General features: G+C 46.2%; 1 protein-coding gene across 3 annotated transcripts; it reads right to left on the bottom strand.

Annotated features, from left to right (window-relative positions):
* Positions 1-987: 987 nt before the first annotated feature.
* TMEM254 (transmembrane protein 254) lies at positions 988-8,964 on the bottom strand. 3 transcript variants are annotated; one of them, XM_059397909.1, is made up of 5 exons: positions 7,928-8,381; positions 7,733-7,812; positions 6,346-6,449; positions 6,099-6,158; positions 988-2,937 (listed from the first exon to the last, which is right to left on the bottom strand). In XM_059397909.1, the coding sequence occupies exons 1-5, from the start codon at positions 8,025-8,027 to the stop codon at positions 2,817-2,819; spliced, it is 465 nt and encodes a 154-aa protein (XP_059253892.1). In that variant the 5' UTR covers positions 8,028-8,381; the 3' UTR covers positions 988-2,816. The 3 variants fall into 3 exon arrangements, with proteins under 3 accessions (XP_059253892.1, XP_059253894.1, XP_059253893.1); XM_059397911.1 differs by lacking the exons at positions 7,733-7,812; positions 7,928-8,381 and adding an exon at positions 8,798-8,964; XM_059397910.1 differs by lacking the exons at positions 7,733-7,812; positions 7,928-8,381 and adding an exon at positions 8,412-8,561.
* Positions 8,965-12,917: the final 3,953 nt, after the last annotated feature.

Raw genomic sequence — 12,917 nt, forward strand, 5'->3', positions numbered from 1 at the left:
GAAAAAAATATGTAGGGCTCTCAGATGGCAAGTTGTTTTGCTCAAGAACCTCTTTATGTATCTGAAATATGACCTCTTAAGTCCAAGCCTTGTTTTAAAACCTTGGCTTAAAAGTCATGTTTAGACGTGGCTCGCATGGGGTCCTGAACAAGCGGGATGTTTACAAGGAAACACTGCACACTAGCCTATTGCCGTTGAAGTGCTGAGGTCATTAGTCATGGGTTTTTCCATCGGTCTTTTCTTTTTTGTTCTTCCAAACTATACCTGCTCCTGACATCTCCAGGGTAGGGGCAGGAGGTAAGAAAACAGTTTAATTTGTCTGCCTTCCTGAGTTGCTTCCACTGAGATGACTCTGGCCTTTTCTCATTTGAACTCAACAAGGATGTTTCTCCCACATTCCCATTAGAGCTTCAGTACGAAGACAACGTCTCCATTTCTGTTCATTTTTTGCTTCACAGACTTAACGTCTACACTCCTGGGCTGCAGAAGATGGACTCCAGCTGGAGTCTGGACTCTGTGTGATGACTTACTTCACCTCGATGGGATGCAGTTTATGGGCCTATAAAACGACCCTCACCATTTGCTCATTAAGATTCTTTTTTGCTGTAAGTCATGATAATACCCCAAATGAGGTGATAGGATTTTATACTTCTGGCATTTAAAAAGTAAAAGTACTGCTCTCACTTGCTGCACGGATTTATCAGGTGCTCAACAAATAAAAATGAAAACGAAAGGAGGACAAATGCTGCAATGAAAGGAGACACTCGTGTCCACCCATGAGACAGTGTGCGCGGAGTGAAGTGGGCTCGGGGCAGCTCTCTAAGCATAACGAGGGTCACATGCTCTACAGTGAGGGCATGCTACCTTATCAATAAAAAACGTCTTGATATCTGAACTGTACAAACAGTTCCATAATAGAGTCTACTTGGAAAAAAGCAGAATCAAGGGACAGTATAACAAAATGGACATACAAAAAAAGCATTTGAATAGAGAAGACAATTCACAGCAATTTATTCAAGTTAATTCATTTCACTCAATAATCTGCCATAGTGTTGCTGTCACCATTCATTCATATTACTGTCATTATTGTTTCTTTTTCAAGAGGACCATGCTTTTAAAAACTCTGTTGGATTTCCATGATGTTTAACTCGATGGCTAAAAATTTTCTTCTTAGGGCACCTGGGTGGCTCAGTGGGTTAAGTGTCTGCCTTTGTCTCAGGTCATGATCCCAGGGTCCTGGGATTAAGCCCCGTATTGGGCTCCCTGCTCAGCAGGGAGCCTGCTTCTCCCTCTCCCACTCCCCCTGCTTCTGCTCTGTCAAATAACTAAAATCTTAAAAAAAATTTTTTTTCCTCTACCAAAAGGCAATCCCTTCATGACAAGAGAAACAGGAAAAACTGAAATTTAGTTGTAGAAAGTCATCTCCCTCAAAAGCAATTCATTGTCCAGAATGTTTCAGGGTTGTACTTTTACTTGGGGTCTCTTTTTGGCGGCAAAGGGCTCTCATAAATGTTTGCTTAAAATAGAAAATGTGCCCTACTGCATCATAGAAGGAAAATACGGTCTGGTCCCTACAGAACTAGGGACTGCCTAGGCGGTCCTCCAAGAAACAACCCTAGTGGCTCCTAGGTGACAGAGTCATTCTGCCAAGATCAGGGAACAGAGTCAGTGACCCTTCTGCCCTGACCAGTCAGTAGTTAAAAAGGTCTACTCAGGTGAATGGGAGAGGTAGTCACTAGCTTCCAGTTCGAATTTCTAGCTCAGGAACATCTGTGTTTGAGTAAGCCGGAGCTGGAGGGAGATGCTACAGAGATTGGAGAAAATGACTAAGAATAGGCAAGTGTGAAAAAGACACAGGTTTCCTACCAGGGACCCTGAGAAAGGGGGCACCACCAGTCAAGGGCAGTCCTGTGCTTTTCTTGAGAAGAGAATACACTGAGTAGGTTCTATAGTTTTCATAGAACAACTGGAATGATAGTGAACAAATGGAAAGTTAATACAGTTTTCGGTCTGTGGTTCAGAAAACACTGACAGAACACCTGTGTGTAAGGCAATGGGACGGGTGCTGAAAAAAAAAAAAAAAATCAAGCTAAGATGTGATCCTGACTGGTAGGAGTCATCTAGCAGTGGCTATCAGACCCCTGCACACCACAGAGTGCTGTGTCCTCAGGGCCATGAAGAGGGAAGGATGGCTTCTGGCTAGCTCGATCAGGGAAGGCATTTCCAATCCTCTCCTCTAGGTATCCAGTGTGTCCTCTGTGCCTCCAGGTTACTGCTGGGCCTGACCCATTCCACTCACTTGCTTATCTTCCTTATCTTTCTTGGTGTGTGAGAAATGGAAGTTTGAGAGGATAAGATCCTGCTTCCCAGGTGCCTAGTGCGTGTGGCATTGATGTGCTGTGGAAATGTCACTCTGTTTTGGTTCAGAAAGGTGGAAAAAATTGGGAGAAAGGAGAGCTAAGCTGGGGCAGTAAGGGTATGGTGTCTTGGTCAGAAGGTGGGAACAAAGTTATACCAAGAAGCCGTTTTACTACAAGCTTAAACCAGATGACACAAGGAGCACGAACACGACTAGGAACCTCAAGAGGGTAGCTGGAAGCCCTTGGCCAAACAGGTGAGTCTACAGAACTGGGAAGTTTGAATCCTTTCCTATCATTTAGTCACGCTCGACCAGAGTGTATGAAAGAATAATGAATGACTAGAGGGTCTTAAATTTCTGGAAAAGTAGGAAGGTAAGTAACTCAGCATCCCCCTCCTCACCCCAAAACAGTGAAGCTGAACGTCGAAAGTGTAAAGAAAGCTTTTGAATATCTTCTTTAAGTCTGTTTCTGGCGTTTTGGTCTGTAAGCTATCAAGATGGAGAGAGATGCTATCCCGAAGAGGAAAGTTTGTAGGAACCAGAGTAGTTGAGCCCGACCATCTGTGATGCCTTTGGACCTAAAAAAAAAAAAAAAAAAACCAAAAAAAACAACAACAAAAAAGAACTTAGCCACCAGAATTTTAATATTGCAGTTTCATAAGGATTACTGTCTTCCATTTAAAAAAAAAAAAAGTATTCCTTCTATGTACTTTCATTAGGTTTATTTTGCCATTCTCCTCCAGCTTCTAAACCTGCACGGTTTATTTTCATTTTTCTTGTGCATTTAGGATGTGCATTTAGCAGTGTGGCTACTGCCTAGGGTACAGTATTATTAAACCATTTCTCATGAGATTCTGAAGAGCAGAAGGTTAAAAAGCTTCAGAACCAGGATGGCTTTAGAGGAAGTGTTTTGAAGGTAGAGCCAATGTAAATTCTAGCTTGTCAACAACTGGCTGCTACGCTGGGAAAGTCACTCATTCTCTCTCAGAATCTGTTTCCTCCTCTGAAACACAGGAGTATCAGTGCTCAGTCAGTTAAGTGTCTGCCTTCAGCTCAGATCATGATCCCAGAGTCCTGGGATTGAGTTCCTCGTCAGGCTCCCCATTCAGCTGGGAGTCTGCTTCTCCCCTTCCCTGCCCTTGTGCTCTCTCTTTCAAATAAATAAATAAAAATCTTAAAAAAAAAAAAAAAGAAAAGAAAAATAGGAATGTCAGTATCTCGGCAAGTTTTGAGATGATTTATGAAATAAAATACACAAAGTACTTAGTAAAAGGCTGGCACATAGTAATAATAAACACCTTGTTGCAGTCATTCAAGCTAAACCACTTAAAACAATGCTCAAAAGAAAATGACCCAACTATAGTGAATGGCCTGCTAGTCTCATCTGTATATAAAGTCTCATGTGGATGACTTCTAATTTAAAACAAAATTTTAAAACAATGCATGCAGAAATGATACAATTTTCTGTACTAACAGATTAAAGAAGAAAAATCATATGATCATACTGATAAATGCAAAAGCATTTGAAAAATGCTTCCGTTCTGAATATAAGTTCTCAGCAAAATCAGAAACATGATGGAACTTCCTTATGCTGACAGAGGTGGTCTGCATGACCCTAGAAAAAACACGAGGCAAAATGTTGAAAGCTTTTCCTTTAATCAGCAACAACGGAAGGGCCATGATGTATGAGAAATTCATGTTCTTGCAGTATTACTTATAATAATAAAAATGAGAGACCTAAAAGTCTGGGGGGGGGTGGATTTGTGAAATGCACTAAGGCATCATAGAATACTGCGCACCAAGAAAATGAATGAGGTAAACTCACTGGTCCAGATATGGAAAAAGAGGGCTTCCTGCTCAGCAGGGAGCCTGCTTCCCCCTCTCCCTCTGCTGCTCCCCATGCTTGTGCTCTCTTGCTCTCTCTGAGGAAGGAAGGGATGAAGGAAGGAAGAAAAGAGGGAGGGAGGGAAAAACTCCCCCTAATCAGAGATCCAGAGAGGAAACAGCCCATGGCAGGTTGGAGGAGGCATCTGAAGGAACCATCAAGGGAACTACAGAAGGGGGATCTCTAATGATGGCTGGCTTCTCAAAACTCCACCAGGACCCTTAGAGAAAAAAAAAGCCACCACCGGGTATGCAACATCCATAGCTCCCAGCTGCCTGACCCTGTTTCCCCTAACTGTTCCCACCCCAGCGGGCCACAAGCTGCTGTTTCTAGCGAATAGAAAAAAGAGGGGGCCTGAGAGAGAAGCTACCAACTATACTCTCTTCCCCACAGCAGGCTCCTGAGTCCCAGCTGGATGAGAAAAGACACGGTGACTTACATACCAGTTTATGCTTTTAATAAATAGACTGGACTGACTGGAGGATATCCAATAGTGACTGGCAATACCAGTAACTGGGCTAGGTAGGCAGACAACAACCCACAGGGTGAGAGGACCTGGAGAGGCCTGAGAGGGAGCAAAGCTGCTTTCTGCTCCTCTCCTAGGGAGATAAACAGGAAGATAGAGTAACATCATTTCTTAAAAGCACTTAGCAAGTGTCTGGCATAGTGTGCACTCAAAAAAATATTACTTTTATTATTAAAACATGGTTGTTCTGAAGTATCTAATTTATTTGAGAGAGAGAGGGCATGAGAGGGGAGAAGGTCAGAGGGTGAAGCAGACTCCCCATGGAGCTGGGAGCCCAATGCAGGACTCGATCCAGGACTCTGGGATCATGACCGAAGCCAAAGGTAGTTGCTCAATCAACTGAGTCACCCAGGCCAGGTGCCCTGTTCTGAAGTATCTTATCTCTCCCTTTTAGAAGCAATACAACCATTATAGAGGTCACAGTTCATCTTGACCAGAAGTTAACTGCAAAGTAATAGGCATTACTATAACCACCTCTTCACGTCGCTAGACTGTCTGCACAGGCTTACATGAAGTACTAATGTCAAGAGAATCTTTCCTAGGACCCTCACAAAGTATTAACTTATATTGGCACCTGCAAACAGGGTTGAGCTGGGAGGCTTTTCTAACTTGCAGTGCATCCCAGAGTTATTTGTGAAGCTGGGAAAAAATGACAGATTCCCATTTCAGAGGCAAGGCCTCCCCAATCAGGATCTCTGGGTCTGGACACCAGACATGTCTATTTCAAAAACTGACTCACCTACTCAGGTGAGTCAGTTGTGAAACTAGGATTGAGAATCACTGGCCTACGTCAATACACTGGCTCTTTTTCAAACTAGAAGGTAACCTCCAAATCTTTTGCTATAGTTGGAGAATATACAGAGAATTTCGTTTTTGTTTTTTTTTTTTAAAGATTTTATTTATTTATTTGACAGAGAGAAATCACAAGTAGATGGAGAGGCAGGCAGAGAGAGAGAGAGGGAAGCAGGCTCTCTGCCGAGCAGAGAGCCCGATGCGGGACTCGATCCCAGGACTCTGAGATCATGACCTGAGCCGAAGGCAGCGGCTTAACCCACTGAGCCACCCAGGCGCCCGAGAATTTCGTTTTTAATGAGGAAAAAAATAATCTAAATTAAGTAGTTAATTAACTAACACAAACAAAATTAATCCATTCATTAAACAGTTACAGAGTACTCCTTCCGGGCTAGGCTCAGTATTAGGTGTGGAGATTCAACTCTACCCTGAGAACGCTCTCGGCCTACAAACGCATGAATTATTTAAATGTGGCTACTCTCAGCTTTTATTAGATACCAAGAGAAAAACGATAAAGAGCTATTAAAAACACCTACTTGCACAAAACCATGGCGTACAGGGACTCTCCCACGTGAATCAGCCAGGCAAGCCAATACCTGAAACAAAGTCAGCCTAGTATAAGGTGATGGTTATCTGCTGATGAAATCTAACACAGAAACCTCAAAAAGGTGCCTTAATGTGAACCAGTAACACTCTCACATAACTTAAGGCAAGTGTAGGCCTTCTAGATCTACAGCACGACTGAGCTGCAGAGTCCACATCCCATTTCCAGAGCCCTCTTACCCATTGTGCAGGAAGGTATGATGATGGTCCACCAAGTACTGAGTGAAGAGGCCCAAGGGCCCGAGGCTCTGATAAGGGATACTCTGGGGCCAGAAAACAACCCACTGCAAGAGAACCAGAAACACAAAATACCTATTAAGTCACTTAAATTGGCAAATGTTTATTTCCGAGAGACTATTAAATAATCCTGATTCTACAAGAAGAAACTAGAGATGAAAATCTCTGAACTAAGTCATCTGTGCTTCCATTCTCCACTTCTGCAGTTTTCTAAAAGCTATTCCAGGGGGAGATTTATGGGGAGGAAGCTATATGATTATCAGACTCAGTGCCCAGGCTAGATGACTTCTTTTTTTTTTTTTTTTTTAGATTTTATTTATTTATCAGAGAGAGAGGGGGAGAGAGCGAGCACAGGCAGACAGAATGGCAGGCAGAGGCAGAGGGAGAAGCAGGCTCCCTGCTGAGCAAGGAGCCCGATGTGGGACTCGATCCCAGGACGCCGAAATCATGACCTGAGCCGAAGGCAGCTGCTTAACCAACTGAGGCACCCAGGCGTCCCAGGCTAGATGACTTCTATACTTAGTGAATTCCACCCAAAATATTATTTTATACAGACTGTTAATAAACTTTAGGTTTCTGTGCCCTGGATAGTTTCTTCATTGCAGAAGCTATGGCTAATTTAATTTCGAATCCTTTTTCCTTCTTTCACTTCTACATCTAAACCTGGGAATGAGGGCACCTGGGTGGCTCAGTGGGTTAAGCCTCTGCCTTCCGCGCAGGTCATGATCTCAGAGTCCTGGGATAGAGGCCCACATGGGGCTCTCTGCTCAGCGGGGAGCCTGCTTCCTCCTGTCTCTCTGCCTGCTTGTGACCTCTCTGTCAAAAAAATAAATAAATAATCTTTTAAAAAAATAAATAAAAAATAAAACTGGGAATGATCCACTTCACAGAGTTGGAAAATAAGAGCGTCAAGCTTGTGAAGTGCTAATAGCAAATACTTAATCACATTAGGTTTTTGTCATCTGAGCAACTTTCCCTTAGTCTCTATATTGTCATCTCTGCCAGCTGAGGTATTTCTGAGAATTAAGTGCCAACAGGTCCAAAATTTATTGTCCCATTCAGATCTCAGCCAAGAGCTGCACTCCTTCTCCCATTATGTCTTACGCATCGCAAATTTAAAGAAAGCATAAAATACCACTGCATCCTCCAAAACCAAAAGGAATGGAATGGGCAGCACCTGCCAGCTCCATAATATCCTAAATTGAATGCTATCCAGTGTTCCGTAATATCCCAATAATGCAAGCTCCATGGTATCCCAATTTGCAGTCCCCAAAGCTTAAGTCCATCTATTTTCTAGTCAGGAACACAGAATCGTGGAACAGAAACGCACCTCTGAAACACTTGAGTTCAACACCATTTTACGGGTGAGGACATCAGAGCCAAGGTGAGCAGATCTGACAGCAACCACCACTGTGGACGCGACAACACATTTCTAAGCCCCAGTGTCCAGGATCTCCTGGTCAAGATCTAAACAGATGAGCCTCCCTTCCCTTAGCTCACGTCCCCAACTTAGTTCCCAGCCTACTTTTCCCGGTGTCTTCCCTAGCATCCTTTAAACGAACTCTGTCAGCCGGACAAAAGTCGCTTCTCCTCTCCGCAGAGATCCCGTCGTCTTCATTCCCCATCTACGGCCGGACACTGACAAACGCCCTATCCCTCCTTCAGCTCTAACCGCGTTTTCCAAACAATCCCAACTGCCTCGACACTCCGCTTCGGAAGCCCTGTCCTGCCCGACCCGGCCCACGGCAGCCTGTCAGCGTGACTTCCCCCTCGCTCAACGCCGCTCTCTCCCGGTAGAGTCGTCGTGACCGCGGAGGGACGAGGACCCCAAGGAGAGGACGCGAGAGCAAAACCATCCTGCCAGCCCACCGACCTCCCGCCCACGCTAGTCACCGAGGCCACCGCCGGGGGCGCAGACGCAAGCGCCAGACCGCGCCCCTACGGCGCCTCTCGCCCTGCGAGGGCCCGGCGGCCCGAAAGGGATGCGCCGCCCCAGCCGCACGCCTCACCGCGAAATAGCCCAGTGCCAGGACGGTGACCAGCGAAGGCAAACGTCTCGCCGGACGGAAGTAGGCGGCGGCAGGCCTGCCGACCTCGGACCTCGTCACCACCATCTTGAAAGACCTACTGAGTCTTGGGATGGGGAGCAGTGCCCGCCCCCACTCCCTTACCGAGAAAGCCTGAACAACTGGTTTCGCGGGACGGCGGCCAGAGGCGGAACGCGCGGACGAGCGCGCCGGCGTCTTCTTCCCGGGCCTGGCCCCGTCTCCCCCCGGGGCTCCGGGCGCGCAGAGCCGGATTGCGCCTGCGCGACCCCTCGGCCGGCTGACGCGGGTCCCACGCCGCGGGGGCCGCTCGCTGCTCTCGGCCTGCGCTCCGCCGGAGCTGCCCTTACCGTGTAATACCCGAAGGAGAGGGTGATGACGGTGAACCAGAACAGACTGCCTCTCTGGAAGTACGCCTTACCGCCCGCAGCCGTCCCCATTGTTGCGGCACATCCCCGAGAACGCGAGACTGGGCGCTCCGCGGCGCGGGGGTGGGGCAGGCGGGGCGGGGCTCGGGCGGGCGCTCCTCCCCGCCCCCCGCTCCCCGCCCCCCGCTCCCGGCTCCCCGCTCCCACCTCCTTCCCGGGACCCTAAGACCCCTGCGGGTTCGGGAACGCCGGCAGCGGGGCTCGCTGGGCTCGGCCGGCCGGGCTGGGAGACATCGCCCCCACCCCCACCCCACCCTCTGTGAGTGGCACTTTCCCGCGGTTAGGAGAAAGGTGTTGGAATAGATGATGCTTCCGCCTCCAATAACCGCGAGTCCTCGAGAAGTGATGCTCTCTGCCTCTCGGTTCATGAAGATGTGTGGAACCGTACTGCGCAGGACTTAGGAGCAGGGGCTGTGGGACCGACGACCCGGGTCTAAGTCCTAGCTCTGCTACACATTTTGGGCCTAAGCGTACATGTCAGTCACTGTTAATAAGTGTAATGTCAGTCACTGTTAATAAAAATTAAACTGAGTAATTTGAAAGATCGAATTGGCTTTAGAGAAGGATTCATGAATGGTGCAGCAACCATTTAGCAAGTAGAAGGGAGCTCTGCTGAGCTGCGGAAAGGGAGAGTGTGTGTGTGTGTGTGTGTGTGTTTTTTTTTTTTAAATAAAGGCAGAGGGTATAAGAAAAGGAATTTACTAGCAAAGATTGCGTTGTTTTAGGGATTGTCGCCCAGCTAAAGGGTAAGAGGGATTACCTCCTGGTGTTGCCCAAGAAATTCCCTTGATTGGTTAAAGGTAACATAAGGGGAGGGGAGGGGAGGGGAGTGGAGAAGGAAACTGCAGTTCGCTTAAGTATTAAGTCTTTTTTTTTTTAATTTGATTTATTTATTTGACAGACAGAGATCACAAGTAGGCAGAGAGCAGGCAGAGAGAGAGAGAGGAGGAAGCAGGCTCTCCGCGGAGCAGACAGCCCGATGTGGGGCTCGATCCCAGGACACTGGGATCATGACCTGAGCTGAAGGCAGAGGCTTTAACCCACTGAGCGACCCAGGCGCCCCTAAGTATTAAGTCTTGATACGGGGCCTTAGTTTCTCCATCTGTAAAATGGGGATATATCCCATCCGTTCCTACCTCAGTGCTTTTGGTGGATTAAACAAGTCAATACCTATAATAACAGCACTCACAAAAGTGTCTGGCCTATAGTATTTTCTGAGTTTTGGTTGTAATTAACCTTTCTGTCAGTCCCTGTGCTAAATACTGTAGCATCTATGTGAGCCGGGAGGCATATCAAACCCAAGTGTGCTCTGATTAGGCTTCATGAAAAAAATACTGTTTCTCTTGGACCTTAAAAGCAGGTAGAAACAATAGCTGATAAAAAAAAAAATAGGTAATATTTACTGAGTGCTTACTATGCCGGAAAAATTGTTCTAAGTACTGTATTTAGAAGGATTAGCTCGTTTAGGGCACCTGGGTGGCTCAGTGAATTAAGCCTCTGCCTTGGGCTTGGGTCATGATCTCAGGGTCCTGGGATTGAGCCCTGCATTGGGCTCTCTGCTCAGCAGGGAGCCTGCTTCCCACCCCCCACCCCCCACCCCCGCTTCTGCCTGCCTCTCTGCCTACTTGTGAGCTCTGCCTGTCAAATAAATAAATAAAATCTTAAAAAAAAAAAAGAAAAAGATTAGCTTGTTTAATTATGAAAACAAGTCTAGGTGGTAGATTATTGCCCTTTATATGAAAGAAGAGGAAACAGCACAGAGAAATGTCAGAAGTCATTTAAGTGGAATACTGGAAATCAAGTGACAGTGGAGTGTTCTGGCATTCTTCAGGACCATGCTGTGGAATGGATCAGGTGTGGAGTATTTCCACAACCTTTTAAAAAAGATTTTATTTATTTATTTGACAGAGAGAGAGAGAGTCAGCGAGAGAGGGAACGCAAGCAGGGGTAGTGGGAGAGGGAGAAGCAGGCCTCCCACTGAGCAGGGAGCCCGACCTGGGGCTCAATCCCAAGACCCTAGATCATGAACTGAGCCAAAGGCAGATGCTTAACGACTGAGACACAGACATGGGAATGTTCTTTTTCCTCTTTTTTTTTTTTTTTTTTTTTTTTTACGAGAGTGTGTTGGGTGCTATGTTTTATGGAATGAATTCCAGAATAGGTGACAGTCCATTTCCCAGATAAACTGCAATGCCTGTCAGTATTTCGGTTACCAATCCTAAACAGTTTTTCTTAGTCCTAATTTCTTCCCATCACGCCACCTTTGTGGTTCTCTCCTTTCACAGCTTTTCTTTTACTTCTTGTCCCCTTGATACAGACTTTTCTGTATGACCTTCTCCCTGTGTTTATAGAACCTTTGCAATTCAATTTTGGCCTCCATCTGGATGACTAAAACTATGTCTCCAGGCTTAGCCTCCCTCCCTTCTTGCCTGCTGGTCATCTCTACAAGGTGTCACACACACTCCAAAGACAACTCCACTGTTATCCTCAGAGTCAGTCCTCACCAAGGCTCCCCTGATCATGTTAATATTGAGTTCCTTCTTCCAGGAACCCTGACCCCCAACTCCCGCCTTTGGTTGCCCTCATATCTAGTCGGCTGCCAAGAGTTCCGTTGATTAACATCACTTCTTATCCTTTGGATTAAACCATAGCTTAATTTCTGCCCTCCTTGGGCCATTCCCTCCTATGTTATACTGATGTGGGAAACAAGGCAGAAGAGAAATTATAAAATTTCCTCATTACTTAGAACCCATGGATGAGTGCTTGAAATAGGCAGAGTGACATTCCTCTAGGGACTCAGCTGCCTTCATGTTGATCCTTCACTAAGAGCAAAAGGTAATCTTAGCCCGACCACCAGGATTCTGTGAGTCTACTTGAACATACAAAAATTCCTTTGGAAATTTTTATATCTCAGCCCCCCAAGATACAGGTTAACAATCATCCTGTAAGCTTAGGGCCCACTGATATACATCTGAAGGGTCTCCTGATAGAGTTTTTACTAAATAGTAATAAACAACCTTTTCCTAACTAACTAGCCCCTTCAGGGTCCTTGCAGGCTTGTGTTGTCTCTGACCACCTCCCAGCTTGAAAGTATATAACGAGCCACCCTCTTGACCCCACTGCAGCTCTTTCTGCCCAAGGGTCCTGTCCCCACGCTTTAATAAAACTGCATTTTGCACCAAACATGTCTTAAGAATTCTTTCTTGGGGGGTGCCTGGGTGGCTCAGTGGGTTAAAGCCTCTGCCTTCAGCTCAGGTCATGTTCCCGGGGTCCGGTGATCGAGCCCCGCATCGGCCTCTCTGCTCAGCGGGGAGCCTGCTTCCTCCTCTCCCTCTTTGCCTGCCTCTCCGTCTACTTGTGATCTCTATCTGTCAAATAAAGAAATAAAATTAAAAAAAGAAAAAAAGAATTCTTTCTTGGCCATCAGCTCCAGACCCCAACCATTTTCTACACCACTACCATTTCTACCCACATGCGATCTCTATCAAATTCGACTTACAGTTCTCTACGAAGTACAGTTCTCACCATCATGTGCACAAAAGGAATCCAGATGAAGTTACCAGGAGATCAGCAGTCAGATGTGAGTTGTTTATGTCAATCCATAAAGAACCCATAGTAAACTGGAGATGTCAGCTGGAGATTCAAAATGATTTTGTCCTTGGGTGCCTGGGTGGCTCAGTGGGTTAAAGCTTCTGCCTTCAGCTCAGGTCATGATCCCAGAATCCTGGGATGCAACCCGGCATCTGGCTCTCCGCTCAGTAAGCCTGCTCCCCACCGCCCTCCCCCCACCGCCTGCCTCTCTGCCTGCTTATGATCTCTGCCTGTCAAATAAATAAATAAAATCTTAAAAAAAAAAAACTATGAAAAAGACAAATATTTCTTTAAAAAAAGAAAGGACTTTGTCTTTTCTAATTCACCCTCTTCACATGAGACACAAGTAGCTAAAGTTTTCATCCTCCGTTTGTCCTATGTTGCCATCCCCTCTGGGTTGGCAAAGAAATGTCTCACCCTTTCCAGTGTCTCTCTCTCCTTTGAATGGGTT

This window comes from Mustela nigripes, chromosome 4 (assembly GCF_022355385.1).
Source record: "Mustela nigripes isolate SB6536 chromosome 4, MUSNIG.SB6536, whole genome shotgun sequence".
Classification (NCBI taxonomy): Eukaryota; Metazoa; Chordata; class Mammalia; order Carnivora; family Mustelidae; genus Mustela; species Mustela nigripes.